This window comes from Zalophus californianus, chromosome 10, assembly GCF_009762305.2.
Source record: "Zalophus californianus isolate mZalCal1 chromosome 10, mZalCal1.pri.v2, whole genome shotgun sequence".
Classification (NCBI taxonomy): Eukaryota; Metazoa; Chordata; class Mammalia; order Carnivora; family Otariidae; genus Zalophus; species Zalophus californianus.
The window spans coordinates 45,487,602-45,502,300 of NC_045604.1; the positions used below are offsets into that span (position 1 = coordinate 45,487,602).

The 14,699-nt window shown below is 44.1% G+C and overlaps 1 protein-coding gene across 1 annotated transcript in view; it reads right to left on the reverse strand.

Moving 5' to 3' along the window:
• Positions 1 to 14,699, reverse strand: part of NIBAN1 (niban apoptosis regulator 1) — a 152,621-nt gene that overhangs the window by 13,651 nt on the left and 124,271 nt on the right. Inside the window, exons 7-10 of the mRNA XM_027611592.2 lie at positions 10,764 to 10,868; positions 9,789 to 9,951; positions 4,555 to 4,742; positions 1,006 to 1,167 (exon numbers count right to left, since the gene is read on the reverse strand). Coding sequence (XP_027467393.2) covers positions 1,006 to 1,167; positions 4,555 to 4,742; positions 9,789 to 9,951; positions 10,764 to 10,868 — 618 coding nt within the window. The remainder of the gene's footprint in view (positions 1 to 1,005; positions 1,168 to 4,554; positions 4,743 to 9,788; positions 9,952 to 10,763; positions 10,869 to 14,699) is intronic.

Sequence of the window (14,699 nt, forward strand, 5' to 3'; positions counted from 1 at the left end):
GGGCTTGGTGGGCACAGAGGCTGATGCGCTCATGGGGTAGAAAATGGAAATGATTGCGATTTCTTATTCTCTGCACCCATACCTGTATCTGTTTCACCAGGGTTCAGTATTACCAAAAAGGGACTTCTGTTAAACTGTTGCCCAATTTTGTTTCCCCAGTCCGTCTTTAATCCTTCACAACTCAGAGGTTAGATAATAAGGTGTACCACTTAATCCGCCCTATAACTTATAAGGAACAAACGTTCCTTTCTTCCCCAAGCTTCTGATCCCAAAGCATGAACACATAGCTTTGTCCAGCACTCTCAACACTATAGTGACCTTATCTAAGCATCTGTCTCTGAAGGGGGGTCTGGCACAGTGCCTGGCCCCTGAGTGAGCTCCCCCCAGAACACCCCTGAAATAGAATTGTGCTCTTCTGGCTTCAGCGATCACACCCTTCTTCATTTAGAAAGCACTATAGTAAGGAAAGAATCTGTACTTGTTCCTGGAGAAAAAGTTCCTTGTGGGGGGGGGGGGAAGGGAACCTATCAAGTAGACCCAAGAGATCCAAATATGAAGCCATGATTGACTGATTGATTTACTTTTAACCGGGTTAGGGAATTAACGTAAGCCGGTAGTTCTCTCTTCTGGCTTCATATTAGAAGCAGTGGGAATGCGAGTGGGGGAAAATTTCTGCGAGTGGGGCCTAGACGTCAGCATTTCTCAAAAGCTCCCCAGATGATTCTCATGTGCAGCCAAGGTTAAAAGCGCTGGTTTGGCAAATCAAGTAATTATCAATTAATGCTACCTGATTTCCCTGAAAAAATTTTTTCTTTCTGATGTTCATCAACATGGAAGAAAGATGAAGCCAACTGGAACGACCAAGGATGTTCTCAACTCAACATGATGACGACTGCGAAGGGCCCCACTGCCAAGAGTTGCACCAGCACCCCAGCCTCGCTGGCCAGCCCTTGTTTCTCTGCTGTCTCCATCCTCACCCCCCACGGAGGCCCCTGCCACTCCCACCTCCTGCATGTCGTTCTGTGTCCTCTGGACCACCAGATCCACGTGGGGGAATCGGAAGCGGCTCTTGAGATCCTGCAAACGCTCCTGAAGCAGGTTGACTTTACTGTAACAAGGTTCCATCTTCATGGAATCCAGTGGAAGATTCATGAGCTGGTCTAGATGCTGCATTTTGGTGAAGGGAACCATTAAATACCTTCAGACTCAGGAGCAAGATTACATGCATATTCCATATTACATAAATTCTAAATGATCAAATGTACGTTAGTAGAGTGAATCACTTCTCAAATCACTGCACCTGTGACATTTCAACTGTCTTACTTGCCTCCTTCAGGGGTCCCTGGGGCAGCTCTATTGCTAGGGCAGAGAATGGTAGAGGAACCCACTGGATGACGGAGGACCCAGGAAAGCATTTGAGGGGGCTCCAATCTTAGCTCTTGATGGACTTGGGGCTCCAACTTGCAGAGCTTGAGAACTAGGTAGGCAGGCTTTTAGGCACCTGGAATTGCTGCTGGGCCCCTGGTACCTCCAAAGCCTTCTTTAATGGGGTCAGGATGCCCCTGGACCCCGGGACTCTGGGAATGAGGTCAGAATCTCCACAGTTCTCTGAGGCTCTGTCAGGGCTCACGGGGGCTTCCTCTGCCATAGGTTCTCTATGGGGCTAGTGGGTGCAGAGGTAGGTGGTGGGAAGAGGCCTGGCCTGGGAGATGCAACCAGTTAAAAAACGGGGATCCCTCCTCCTCTGGTTTGCACAAGCAATGAAGCCACAGGGCTTCCAACAAGAGGGCAGCAATGGGTCTCCTCCGCTAAAGACATCAGGTTTTACCAACACACGCTCACACCATGAGTGTTGTTGCCAACAGAATGCCTTCTATTTTCCAAGCTGATTTTCAAATAATTTTAAAAATTGAATACCAGATATCTAGAAGAAACAGGTGGGTGGGCAGCGAAAGAGAAGATAGACAGGTGCTAAAAATGGATGCCCAGGGAGAACTGGGGAGTAACACAGGGTGAGTGTGTATCATAGAGGATGTGCTGCCTGATTTCCAAGTCACAGAAAAGTGACAAAGCTCAAGTTCTAGGTGTCTCTAAATAGGAATTCTTAAAGGGCCCATTCTCATTGTGTTTGTAAAGAGAACACATCAGTCTCCTTGAGAAGTGAGTTGTGGGGAGCTGCACTGAGGTAGAATTAATGATCAAACGCACAAGATCAAACTTGTCCCTCCTCACACAATATGAAATGTCTTTTTTTAAGAAATAACAATTAAGCAGACAAGAGAGGAAAAGTGGGCTGCTGCTTTGCTCCTATCAGACAGGCCAAAGTTTAAAGGAGTGGTACTGCCTACTGCTGATGAGCATATGGGGAAGAAAGTCCTCTTCCATACACAATGGACAGAAATGTAAAATTTAAATCCTTTTTTTTCTTTTTGAAAATGCAAATGGTAACATCTGTTAACAGGAGAAATAAAGCCACCTTTCAACCTAGCCATCCTGCCTTAGGAATCTATCCCACAGGAATGAAAGCACGAGTATAATATATGTAACAAGGTTATTTATTACAGCTTTGTCCATGATGCCAGGAATATTTGGATAGCTGAATAAATCATGGTGCATTCAGACATGAAATATTATGTAGCATTACAAAGAATGATTTAGAGCTAGAGCAGCTAACTTGAAGACAGTTTCGCGAGGTATTTTTTGAATGAGAACACTGATAAAGAGTAGGATTTGTAATACAATCCCATTTTTTAAAGAGCAAACAATCTGGAAAAATAAAAAAAAAAAAACAGCCCATAAATGTGTATGTTTTAGGGGCACCTGGGTGGCTCAGTTGTTAAGCACCTGCCTTCGGCTCAGGTCATGATCCCAGGGTCCTGGGATAGAGACCCGCACTGGGATTTCCTGCTGGGGGGGGGGAAGCCTGCTTCTCCCTCTCCCACTCCCCCTGTTTGTGTTCGCTCTCTCGCTGTCTCTCTCTCTGTCAAATAAATAAATAAAATCTTAAAAAAAAGTGTATGTTTTAGAGCTATATAAGCAGGGGGAAAAGTACAGAATGGTATATGCTAAGATGTTAACACTAGTTACTTGAAGGGATGTGGGTAGTGGGGGAGAGGGGAAGAGGGACAGTAAAGTCAAGTTTTAAAAAGGGTTGTGAAAAGGAATTTCAAAATATTTATAAATGTATCTTGTTTATGTATAATTACATGTGTATGTATGCATAAATAAATAAGAAAGGGGGGAAAGAGAGAGGTATCTGGTTTTATCCATGGACTGACAGTGATATGTCAAGTATAAGCCAAGCTGCCACATTATGTGAGTGATTCCTGAACTTTAGGGTACCTCACATCCTCGGGAGGCCTTGTGAAACAGAATGCTGGGCCCTACCCCCAGAGTTTCCGATTCAGTAGATTGCTGGTGGGGGCCTGAGAATTTGCATTTTTAACAGCCAGCTGATGACACTACCCGTCCGGGGACCACACTTTGAGAAATATTGTTTTCATCACAAGTCTATATTTTTGGAAACAAATCAACAAACAAAATTTATATCAAGAGGATATATGCTTCTACATTTGTATGAAGAAGAAACAAGTATGTGAAAACACATTCTAAGTTATTTATATTAGTTAATTCAGGGAGTTGGGAGTGGAGGTAGCCTAGGAGTTGGGGTGGGCATGGGTTAATGTGGGAAACAAAAGCTGAAGAAAAATATTTAATTTCCTTACTACCTACAGCCCATTGACAAGTCCTTGAAACAGGCAGAGTGACATTCCTCTAGGGACTCAACTGCCCCAATGTTGATGCTTTGCTAAGGGCAAAAGACAATAATAGCCCGCCCCCCACTCCATGATCCTGTAAGTCTACTTTTATATATAAAAATTCCTTTGGAAACTTTCTTTACCTCTACTCCCCCAAATTACATGCTGGCAGTCATCCCCCAAGCATATGACCCACTGATATACATCTGAAGGTCTCATGACTCAGGTTTTATTAGACAGAAATAAATGACCTTTTCCCAACAATAGCTAGCCCCCTCAAGGTCCTGGAAACCTTGCTTCCAAAATTCTTCAGAGACTTATGCTATCCCTAACCCCCTCCCAACTTGAAAATATATAATGGGTCACTCCTCATGACACCCACGAAGCTCTTTCTGTCCACAGGTCCTGTCCCCGTGCTTTTTAATAAAACCACCTTTTTGCACCAAAGATGTCTCAAGAATTCTTTCTTGGCCGTCGGCTTCGAACCCTAACCTCTTTCCTACATCATGGGTGATCAATTTTGCCCATATATATTTTTTGTCTATATATATATTGTTTCACTTGCACAAGCACATTATTAGTTTTACAACTTGAGAAACATTAATAAAGGAAATCAGGTGAACGTATAGATAAATGGGGTGGCTGGCTGAATGAAAGAAATAGATGAATGGATAGAAGGAAGGGGGGGAGGGAGGAAGGAAGGAAAGGAAAGAATGCACAAATGCAGATAAAGGCCCAAGAGAAAGGCAGCCCCAGGCAGGCCATTCACACTCAGTTCCTTGGCTCCATATCTTACCTCCTTAAGCTGGGCACTGTCTTTGGTGGTCTGAAAGTTCTGGTTAAGTTCATCCACCTCTTTTTCAAAGAGTGAGCGTACTTCACTGAATCCTGAGCTCACCGGCCCCATGAGCTCCTCCAGAATGGATGCCAAGAATGGTTGCACACTTTCCGCACAGCTTCTTTCTGCAGGCTGGGCCACCATGGCTGAGATTGGAAAAAGGCAGAAAACCATCACTTACTATGGCAAAATTGGGTTCAAAGTCCCTGGAGCCAGGCCTGGGTGGGCAGTGCCCCAGAGAGCCATTTAACAGCCCAGGCAAGCTCAAACGGGTAAGACAGACCAGCACAGAGAGTCCCAGGCCAGCATTCACCGGAATGGAAAACCATTAGATGTTTTTAGAATTGGAACAAACAATCCCTCCCCTCCCCAAGCTTTCCTCTGCCCTGGGATGAAGTGCATTTTTCTGTGTGGTCCCTATGATCACGCAATGCCTAATAGAAAACAGAAAATGCTGGTGATCCACCTATTTATTATCAGCATCATCGTTATACATGCGTAATTTGTCTTCTAAAAAACACAATTTACTAAGTTTTTAAATTGAGGTATAACTTATGTGTAACATTATATTAGTTTCAGTTGTACAACATAATGATTCAATATTTGTATATAACAATTTATTGTTTTAATTTCTTTAAGAGTTAATCAGCTCATAGAATTCAATTCCCCTCTCCCCTCCTCAAGAGACGTTTTAAAAACTCAAACACAGTCTTTTCTTGGGCAAACAGAAACAAATTTCATTCAAAACAAATACCACCCCACCTCCCACTCCCACACCCAATTTTTTTTTAAAGGCTATTTTTTTCCTGATAATCACGGAAAACATGCACAGTGACAAAAATACAGAGAGCACAGAAAAATCATTAAAAGAGGGATGAAAGAAATGTAACCACACTTCCTGGAGGCAAATCCTGCCCTTTGATTTAAAAAAGGAAGAGCATTGGGGCGCCTGAGTGGCTCAGTCGTTAAGCATCTGCCTAGCATTGGGCTCCCCGCTCAGCAGGAAGCCTGCTTCTCCCTCTCCTGCTCCCCTTGCTTGTGTTCCCTCTCTCACTGTCTCTCTCCGTCAAATAAATAAATAAAATCTTAAAAAAAAAAAGTAAAAGAGGAAGAGCATAGTAAAGATGCTCATTCAGGAAGTCTGGATAGGACGTGGAAATCTGCATTTTTTTAAAAGTGCTAAGGTGAAGGTCATGATTAGCCAGGTTTAAAAGCAGATCTAGTGAGGGAAGGCTAAACTGGAAAAGGACTGAGCTTGCTCTGTACACTGGAAGGTTAGCTTTGTGGCTCTGCTAAGTCACATGGCCCTTGTCATGGTACCACAGGACCAAGAAAGGAAGGACAAGCGTATCTGGGTGTCCAATCCATTTTATTACATGGAAAATCAGATGGAGATGTCCGAGGACAGCCTGGAGATGTCCGAGGGCTTGACCAAGGTCAAACCCTAATTTGCAGATCGAGGACTATACTTCAAGTGTATTTCTTAATCTTTTATTGGCAAATAAGGTGCTTAGAGTGAGATGAATGGGCACGTTCTTCTTTTAGTTTGCAGAAATATTTCACAGGTATGGAGGATCAGACTGCCTCTTGGAGACTCTGAGATGACTATTCATATTATGAATAATTCACAAATATTTGGCATATAAAATATTAAAGAGGTCATAGAACTGCTAGGGAAAAAAAAACCTTTTGATTGTATGATTTAAATATGAAACGATCTGTAACTTCTAAAAATGACTTGCTTGGTACCAAAATGCAAAACTGCATGTCGGGAGAATAAATGAATTATTTATCAATTAACTTGGAGAGAAGGACTGTTTGAAAAGCACCTGATTGAAATTTCAGAATAATCATGAACACAGGTTAACATGCAGTAAAGATTTAGTGGCGGATGGTGGGTTTCACCTACTGAGCGGGGAGAAAATGGACACCGGCAGGGGTGGAGACCCCGCTCCCCTCTGCCTGCTCTCTGCTGATGTCTGTGTACCAGCAGGGACTGCAGCCTCCTCTCCGTGCCTTCATTCAGTGCTCCTTTCCCCTGGGCCTTCCTTCCTCCACCTCTGCTTGTGAACAACCCACTCACCTCTTCAAGACCCAGTACACACTTCACCCACTCAGATGGCCGAATGCCCTTGGCACCACCATGCGGCTCTCTGAGCTGTAAGCTGCCTGCTGGTGCTTCCTTCTGCATGGAATACATTCAACACCCCGCATGGACACGCTCTGCTGACTTCCAGGCATGGTCAAGACGCCGTTGTGATGAATACTGTTCGGTGACACGTGGATTCATAAACTCATCCAGAAGTTAGGGAGCACAGGGACGAAGACGGAAAGTGTTGGGCTTAGAGGGGTTTGGAGCCTGACTCAGTTTTGGAATCTGGCCAAGTTACTTAATCTCTGCTTCGGTGTTCTTATCTGGGAGGTGCAGATCACGGGACGCATGACTTCCGGGGGTTGGGGCGACAATGAAGCAGGCTTACTGTGTTCGGCTGCTTGGAACCACATGTGGCACTCGGGAAGCACTCCCGGACTGTGAGCCCGTGTCCCACCTGTGGACATCATCCTTTTTCCCCATCAACCGACACAAAAACAGCGTTATTGTTATAAAGAGACCACAGTGTTTTTTGAAGCTGAAATAGTTCCTGGCTGGGAACCACAGTGTCCTCTGTCCCTGCTTCGCTTATGGCACCTTTCCCATCTCTTCCCTGCTGCTTCAGAATCTGCAACATGTCTCATATCCTCCTGTTGTAAAATCATGCTGTCTTCGTTGAATCCTCGTAGCCCTTGTATTCAGTAGGAGCAGGATAAATGTTTATTGAGTGAATAAATACTGTGAGGCAGGACTAAAGATTGGTTGCTTGACTCTCAAGAGTCATATGGGAGGTAATGGAAAGATCACTGCTTAATACTCCCAAAATTCTTTCAAAATCCAAAGCCCTTTATTGATGCAGTCTGAAGTGTACAGTGGATCCTTGACCAATGCCGAGGTTAGGGGTGCTGACCACCCCCCGTGTCGTTGAAAATCTGTGTATAACTTCTGACTCCCCCAAAACTAAATAGCCTACTGTGTTGAACAGAAGCCTTGCCCATAACATAAACAGTTGACGAACACATATTTTGTATGTTGTGTGTGTTATATACTGTATTCTTGCAATAAAGTAAGCTAGAGAAGGGCACCTGGGTGGCTCAGTCAGTTAAGCATCTGCCTTTGGCTCAGGTCATGATCCCAGGGTCCTGGGATCGAGCCCCATATCGGGCTCTCTGTTCAGCAGGGAGCCTGCTTCTCCCTCTCCCTCTGCCTGCCGCTCTGCCTGCTTGTGATCCCTCTCTCTCTGTCAAATAAATAAAATCTTCAGAAAAAAAAAGCTAGAGAAAATAAAATGTTACTAAGAAAATCATAAGGAAGAGAAAGTATATTTACAGTACTGGACTGAATTTATCCAAAAAAAAACCCCACCTATAAGTGCATGTGTACGGTTCAAACCCATGTTGTTCAAGGCTCAACTGTACTTTATTGTTTAAAGGTGGAGAACCAGAGGCTCGGTTAAAATGTGTTTCTGATATTCCCTTGTAAAAAGACTTGATCATGACTTCCTTTCAAAGATCCTTTTAGGAAACAAAGACTAGTCTAGGGCAGAGTGTTTTTGCATCTTATGTGGGATATACTGGAGCCACAGAGACTAGAGGAGAGAGAGAGAGAGAGAGAGAGAGAGAGAAACTGGCTGAATTTGGGCCAGGAGAATGGTCACAGTGAGGCCCAGTGAGGCCCAGCTCCCTGGAACGTGGGCTCAGGAGTTGGGTGCTGGCAGTTTTAGGTTGTATAAGTACTTCAATATAGTCAATTCCAGATCAGTTGTGCTAACGGAGGAATGGATAATAGTAAAGATACAACGCTTAGGTTAATTTATGTGCCTCAGAAGGCACCACATGAACACTCATGCATGGAAACAGACAGGCACATCCTTGCTATAGTCATGCCTCCTCTCTACTCTCTCTCAGAAGAACCAGCTGGAAGGGCTCAGAGGTGAGCTGGGCTGCAGTGTGGATGGGGCCTGAAGGGCAGAGGATAATCCACCAAGCAGACAACCCCTGTCAGGTTCTAAGTCTCTTGAGTACAGGAACTGAGTCTCCTGTTCACTGCTAAAGCTCCAGCACCTTGCTCAGAAAGCACTTAGTACATATTTTTTCAATGAGTGAGCGAGCAAGTGAGCAAGTGAGTGAAGACTCTGAAAATTGACAATATAAGATTGCTGATAAACAATCGCAGAGGAACCAGCATGCTTCTCTGAAATGACACTCGGTGTGCTGTGCTTGTTGGGATGTAGGAATTAACATTTAACATGTTATCCTGTAGAATTCCTTAGAGGCCATCTCAGGCCTCTTGTGAGGGCACAGGCAACAACCATTTTTCTGTCAGTGGTCAGATTGCGAACATTCGTGACGTTGCAGCCCAGGAGGTCTCAGTTCCAACTACTCAACTCTGCCCTTGAAGCATGAACGCAGCCACAGACGATACATAAACGAATGGGCATGGCTGTGTCCCGATGAAATGTTATTTACAGAAATAGGCGGTGGGCCCAATTTGGGTTGGGGCCACAGTTGGCAGATCTCCCTCTCAAGGCCCCTCCTGATGACAGAGGAGGACACTAAGGCACATAGAAGTCAAGTGACCTCCCCAAGTACACCTGACGGGCCAATGCTGCACTTATGACTAGAATCTACATTTATCAACTCTAAGCCAATTTTCTTCTTGCAAAAAGAAAATCCATTTATTCACCCATTCAAGTATTCGCTGAGAGTCGGAATATACCAGGCATGGTACTAGGCCCTGGGTGTGCCTGAGTGAAACAGGGGCCACATGGTCCTGTTCTTAGACAGCTTATAGCAGAGGAGGGGCGTGCGTAGAAGCCAATACAATGAGCCTAAGAAGTGCTGCAACAGGGCAGGGGTGGGCCGAATCAGAATATGCAGGCACCACCACAGGCAAGAAGCGAACTCTCCTCCACTCTGTGTCCCTGAAGTCTCCTTGGGAAGGTCCAGGCCCTTACTTGCATGTCCCCTTTACACCTGTTCTCAATTCTTCCCAATTCCGTCAGTTCAGTTTTCCTCTGAAATCATGAATTCTGACTACATGGTGGAGCCCTACACGCACAGCTTATTGAGCTGTAGGAGCATGGATTATCTCCACTGACCTTTGATCTTTCCAATTAAGAAGTTCTTTGAGTTCACGATCTGATCCATGTCCGAACGGATGGTTCCCTCCAGGCCCTTCGTCAGAGCGCGGCACTCCTCCTTCAAGGCACTTAATCCTTCCGAAACTTGATGCCGAACCAGGTTGTAGGCCTCCTCAAGGAGCTGTAACAGAGAACAGCACAGAAATCAGGGGCTCTGTCATGCGCGAGCGCCGGCCGGAGCCAAGTAGAGGGAGGAGGGCTAATCACAGATTATCTTAACATAAACACAACTGCAGGCACACTCTAATTTTTCTTTCAAGGTTTGAGCCTGTTTGGATTAGTCCTCATGTAAGTGAGACTGAGCAGACTCAAGGTAGGCAGTTCTCCACCCAGGGAAGGAATTATTTAAAAAAAAACGAAAGAAGAAGAAGAGAAAGGAAGGAAGGAAGGAAGGAAGGAAGGAAGGAAGGAAGGAAGGAAGAAAGGAAGAAAAGAAAGAAAGAAAGAAAGAAAGAAGAAAGAAATAAAGAAAGAAAGAAAGAAAGAAAGAAAGAAAGAAAGAAAGAAAGAAAGAAAGGAAGGAAGGAAGGAAGGAAGGAAGGAAGGAAGGAAGGAAGGAAGAAAGGAAGAAAAGAAAGAAAGAAAGAAAGAAAGAAAGAAAGAAAGAAAGAAAGGAAGGAAGGAAGGAAGGAAGGAAGGAAGAAAGGAAGAAAAGAAAGAAAGAAAGAAAGAAAGAAAGAAAGAAAGAAAGAAAGAAAGAAAGAAAGAAAGAAAGAAAGAAAGAAAGGAAGGAAGGAAGGAAGGAAGGAAGCAAGGAAGGAAGGAAGAAAGGAAGAAAAGAAAGAAAGAAAAAGAAAGAAAGAAAGAAAGAAAGGAAGGAAGGAAGGAAGGAAGGAAGGAAGGAAGGAAGGAAGGAAGAAACTGCCCTAAAAAAAGAAGGGAAAGGGACGTTCATTTTGAGTAGCACAGTCGCATAGCAAAGTCATGGCTTACGCCGAGCCAGGCCCTCTTTCTTTCGTTCTTCTTCCCCTTCATTTTGGGCAGAAGGTCTGTCTGAAGGGTTGGCAGGAGGTCCTCCATCACCAAGTTACTCAGGATCTGGGGGGAGGAAGACAGTCCTAGAGTGAGTTGGGTGGTGATTACTGAATCTGAGCATCAGGCCTAGTGAAGTTATCATAATTCGCAGTCCCGATCCTGGCAACATAAGATTGTCCCGGACTACATAAAATCTGTTAGGCTGATAGTTTCACTCTGGTTCTGAGGCTACAGAAATCTCAACTAAAGACAATCTTGGAGGGTAAATGTTCTTAAATATTCGCAAAGAATAGTAATGTTTGCTGACGGTTTGCCATCAGAAAGGACAAATTCCTCAAATTCACATTTCTTCAAACTAGAAGAATCTAGTGCATTTAGGATAAAAGGCGAAAGTTTACGCCTGGGTGGCTCAGTTGGTTGAGCGACTGCCTTCGGCTCAGGTCATGATCCTGGAGTCCCGGGATCGAGCCCCGCATCAGGCTCCCTGCTCGGCGGGGAGTCTGCTTCTCCCTCTGACCCTCTTCCCTCTCATGCTATCTCTCATTCTCTCTCTCTCAAATAAATAAATAAAATCTTTTAAAAAAAGTTTAATTATGGATAAGGGCATCCTCAGCAACCTCGTGACAGGCATCAGGCTTGGTTTTGGTGGCTTGAGTCCTTTTCTGTGTCCTCTGAGACCATCATGCCTCCTCAAGCTCCCTTGGGATCTATGTGTCTTCATGCTCTTTGTCCCTGCCGTCTCCTGAACCCCACCTCCATTATCTTTAAAGTTTAGAGAAAGAGGGGAGTAACAAATACTTAGAACAGGGCACCTGGGTGGCTCAGATGGTTGGGCATCTGCCTTCGGCTCAGGTCATGAATCCCAGGGTCCTGGGATTGAGTCCCGCATCGGGCTCCCTGCTCCTTGGGAGCCTGCTTCTCCCTCTGCCTCTCTCTCTCTCTCTCTCTGTCTCTCATGAATAAATAAATAAAAAGTTTAAAAAAAACTACTTAGAACAACTGGACGTTTGTGGGATGAGCAGAACACGGGCGAGGGGATCTAAAGTCTTCAGAATGTTTAAAAAAAAAAATTTGCTCCCAAGTCACTCCTGAGATTTTGCTTGGCTCATTGAATTTTTTTTTTTTAATCTGAGCATGTTCTCCATGTCCACATATTACAGTGCTCCATGTAACATCAACTTCTCCTTCCTTAACTGGCCACCTCCCCCCAAATTGGAGCAGATTTGTTTTTCAGATTCAGTTTTACTATGAATCTTTTGGGGCTCACAGCTTAGTTTTCAGTATCAGGCTGCAAAACAAGATTTACAAAAGAAAAAGAGTAATTTTGGGAATGGAGAATCATTTGACATTTGTTCTATGAATTTAAAATGATAACTGTGCAAAATAATTGACCTCCTTCTCATAAAAATTCAAATTAGGCTTTGGGAATTATGGAAGATTTTTTCCTGAGGTCATTGGTCAGTCTCACGCTAGTGCAAATACTCATGAGCTCACGAGATTTTGCCTTTCACCAAGGGCTCTGTTATAGCAGGGTGGGAAACTTCAGCTGAACAGTCCAGGAACACTCCCAGGGTAGAGGTGGGTGAGCCGTCCAATTCCCCTGTGCCTATGGGTCCTTGGGAGAGCAGGCTGCTCAGGTCAGTGCAGGGAGTGGGGCTCCTGTCACCTGCGATGTAGAACTTTATGGTGTGATGAAGATTATAATGGGGATAGGATTTCCTCAAGTCCTGGTAATTCATTGGTGGGGATGTTTTTCTTTCTTAACCATTCTCTGGGAGCAGTCAAGAGGTGAACCAGAATTTCTGGGGAATTTGAGAGGAACATGATATATGCAAGCTCCATGGAGATTAGCAGGTCCAACAATTAGATTCAAGTAGGTAATTAATAATCCATGGACCCTCCCCCCATCCTACTTGGTGGAGTAAGTCCTTAGTTGGAACACATTTCCCTGAGACTGATGGAAGTGTGGCATGGGGAGAATGAGCTAGGAAAATAAGGAGCCTGAAGGCAGAGCTTAAAATCAATGGGAAATGTTATCTTAGTTGATAGTGTTAAAATCAGGGTCATAAAAATTGCCTAATTCATCTTTTTGCAGATATTAGTTTGAGTCTGAACATAAGCATGAAATGGGTTTGAAAAGATGAAAATGTTACAAAGGCCAAAGGAAAAAAATATTCCATTTGGGTGGGCTTATAGTTTTCTTTTAGTCTTTCCCATAATGTTCCAAGAAATTGAGTTCTATTTTATAATTTAGGGAATTGAAAAGGAAATATGTCTGGGGAAAAAAAAAGGGGGAATAGGAGTGGCTTGCAAGGGTGTGGGGCTTGGCAACACCACAGGGCAGGCAGAGCCTCGAAGTGCTGAGGCCCAACTGTGTCCATCCCAATGCTGAGTAACCCTCTTCCTCCACCCTTCAGCCCACCCCCCATCCTTGTGCAGCCCCCTCACCCGCCCAGGGTCCGCTCTGAGATTCCCTACCTGGGTCAGCTGCTCTTCATGAGCAGGGTCCAAAGCCCTGGGGCTATTCTAGGGAAAGTAGCTAGTCAAATAAGTAAGCCATACTAATGAAGGGGTTCCTCAACCTTCTCCCCCAGAACAAATCTATCAAGTATTTTTAGGGCCCTAAAAATACCACTTTTGTTTAAAAAAAAAAAAGGGGTGTGTGTGTGTGTGTGTGTGTGTGTGTGTGTGTGTGTAAATTTAACTGCTGGGATGTGTAGATTTTAAAATTCCATCACACATATAAGAAACCAAACACGCCATTAGGTTGGTCAAAATCAACAAACTCAGGCTCACTCCCTGAAGGCCACACCATGTGTTACCTTCCAGATGCTGATGCTGTGGGGAAGATGTGAGGTCCAGAGAGACTGCTCCTCTTCCTGAGACTAGCCCGATGGACTGACCGGGCTGTCGGCCTTGTGCCTTTTATGTTACTGTGTGGCCATGGGTGAAAGAATAATTTAAAGGGGTCACATTCAAGGTCATTAGACAAAAGACAACTCTGAAATGTATGGAGAAGGCCTAAAATGTGGATAGTTTTCTTGTCTTGAAACTACCTGTTCTGTGGGAATTATGAGTTACTTTCTCAGCTCAGCTGATTAATTTAAAGGCAAATTTAAATTTATAGTAACACTTATAAGATAATAAATATATATTACATAAGTGTTACTATGATAAATAATAAATATACCAAATAACTGTAAATATTTTACATTTTGCAAACTGCTTTCCTTCATGACCTCATCTGTTAGATTTTTATAGTCGAGTAGGAACTATATTTAAGTTTTTACTAGTATACAAATATTTTCACCTTAATCGTCTGTAGGCAAGTTATCCTAAGATATTTGCTCTGCCTGGACACTTGCCTGAAAAATAACCCCTACCATGAGGGCCCACCAGACTTGCTATGTGAGTCATTACTATGAAGATAATAATGTAACAATGCTGAGCATCTTCTGAATATCAGGCCCTGAGGTAGAGGGGGTTAGGACAAAATGATCAAATTTTTAGTAGATCTGAAAAAAGTGCAAACAAATGCAGTGCTTTAAGCAAAAGATGTCATATTCTTAAACTCAGTTATGTCATGCCATTTTTTTTTTTTTTAATTACTCGGTAGCTTTTTTGGGCCCCTGATCTCTTTTTCCTGTGAGCGTTAAGAGAGACACCGCTTCAGCTCCATGCGTGAGGTTACAGGGAAACGTACCCTCCCTGGGCCCCAGACAGGGGGGTTTTGGAGCCCACTTCCTTCCATTTTCTTTCACTGGCTTCTCCAGGCAGAGCCAGACATGGCTTAAAATGCGTTTCCATCCCAGACTGGCTCTGTGACCTCAGCCAACCTCTCTGCATGTTCTTTTTCTCACCTGGAGGGTGATGGACAGATAATCCTTGAAATGC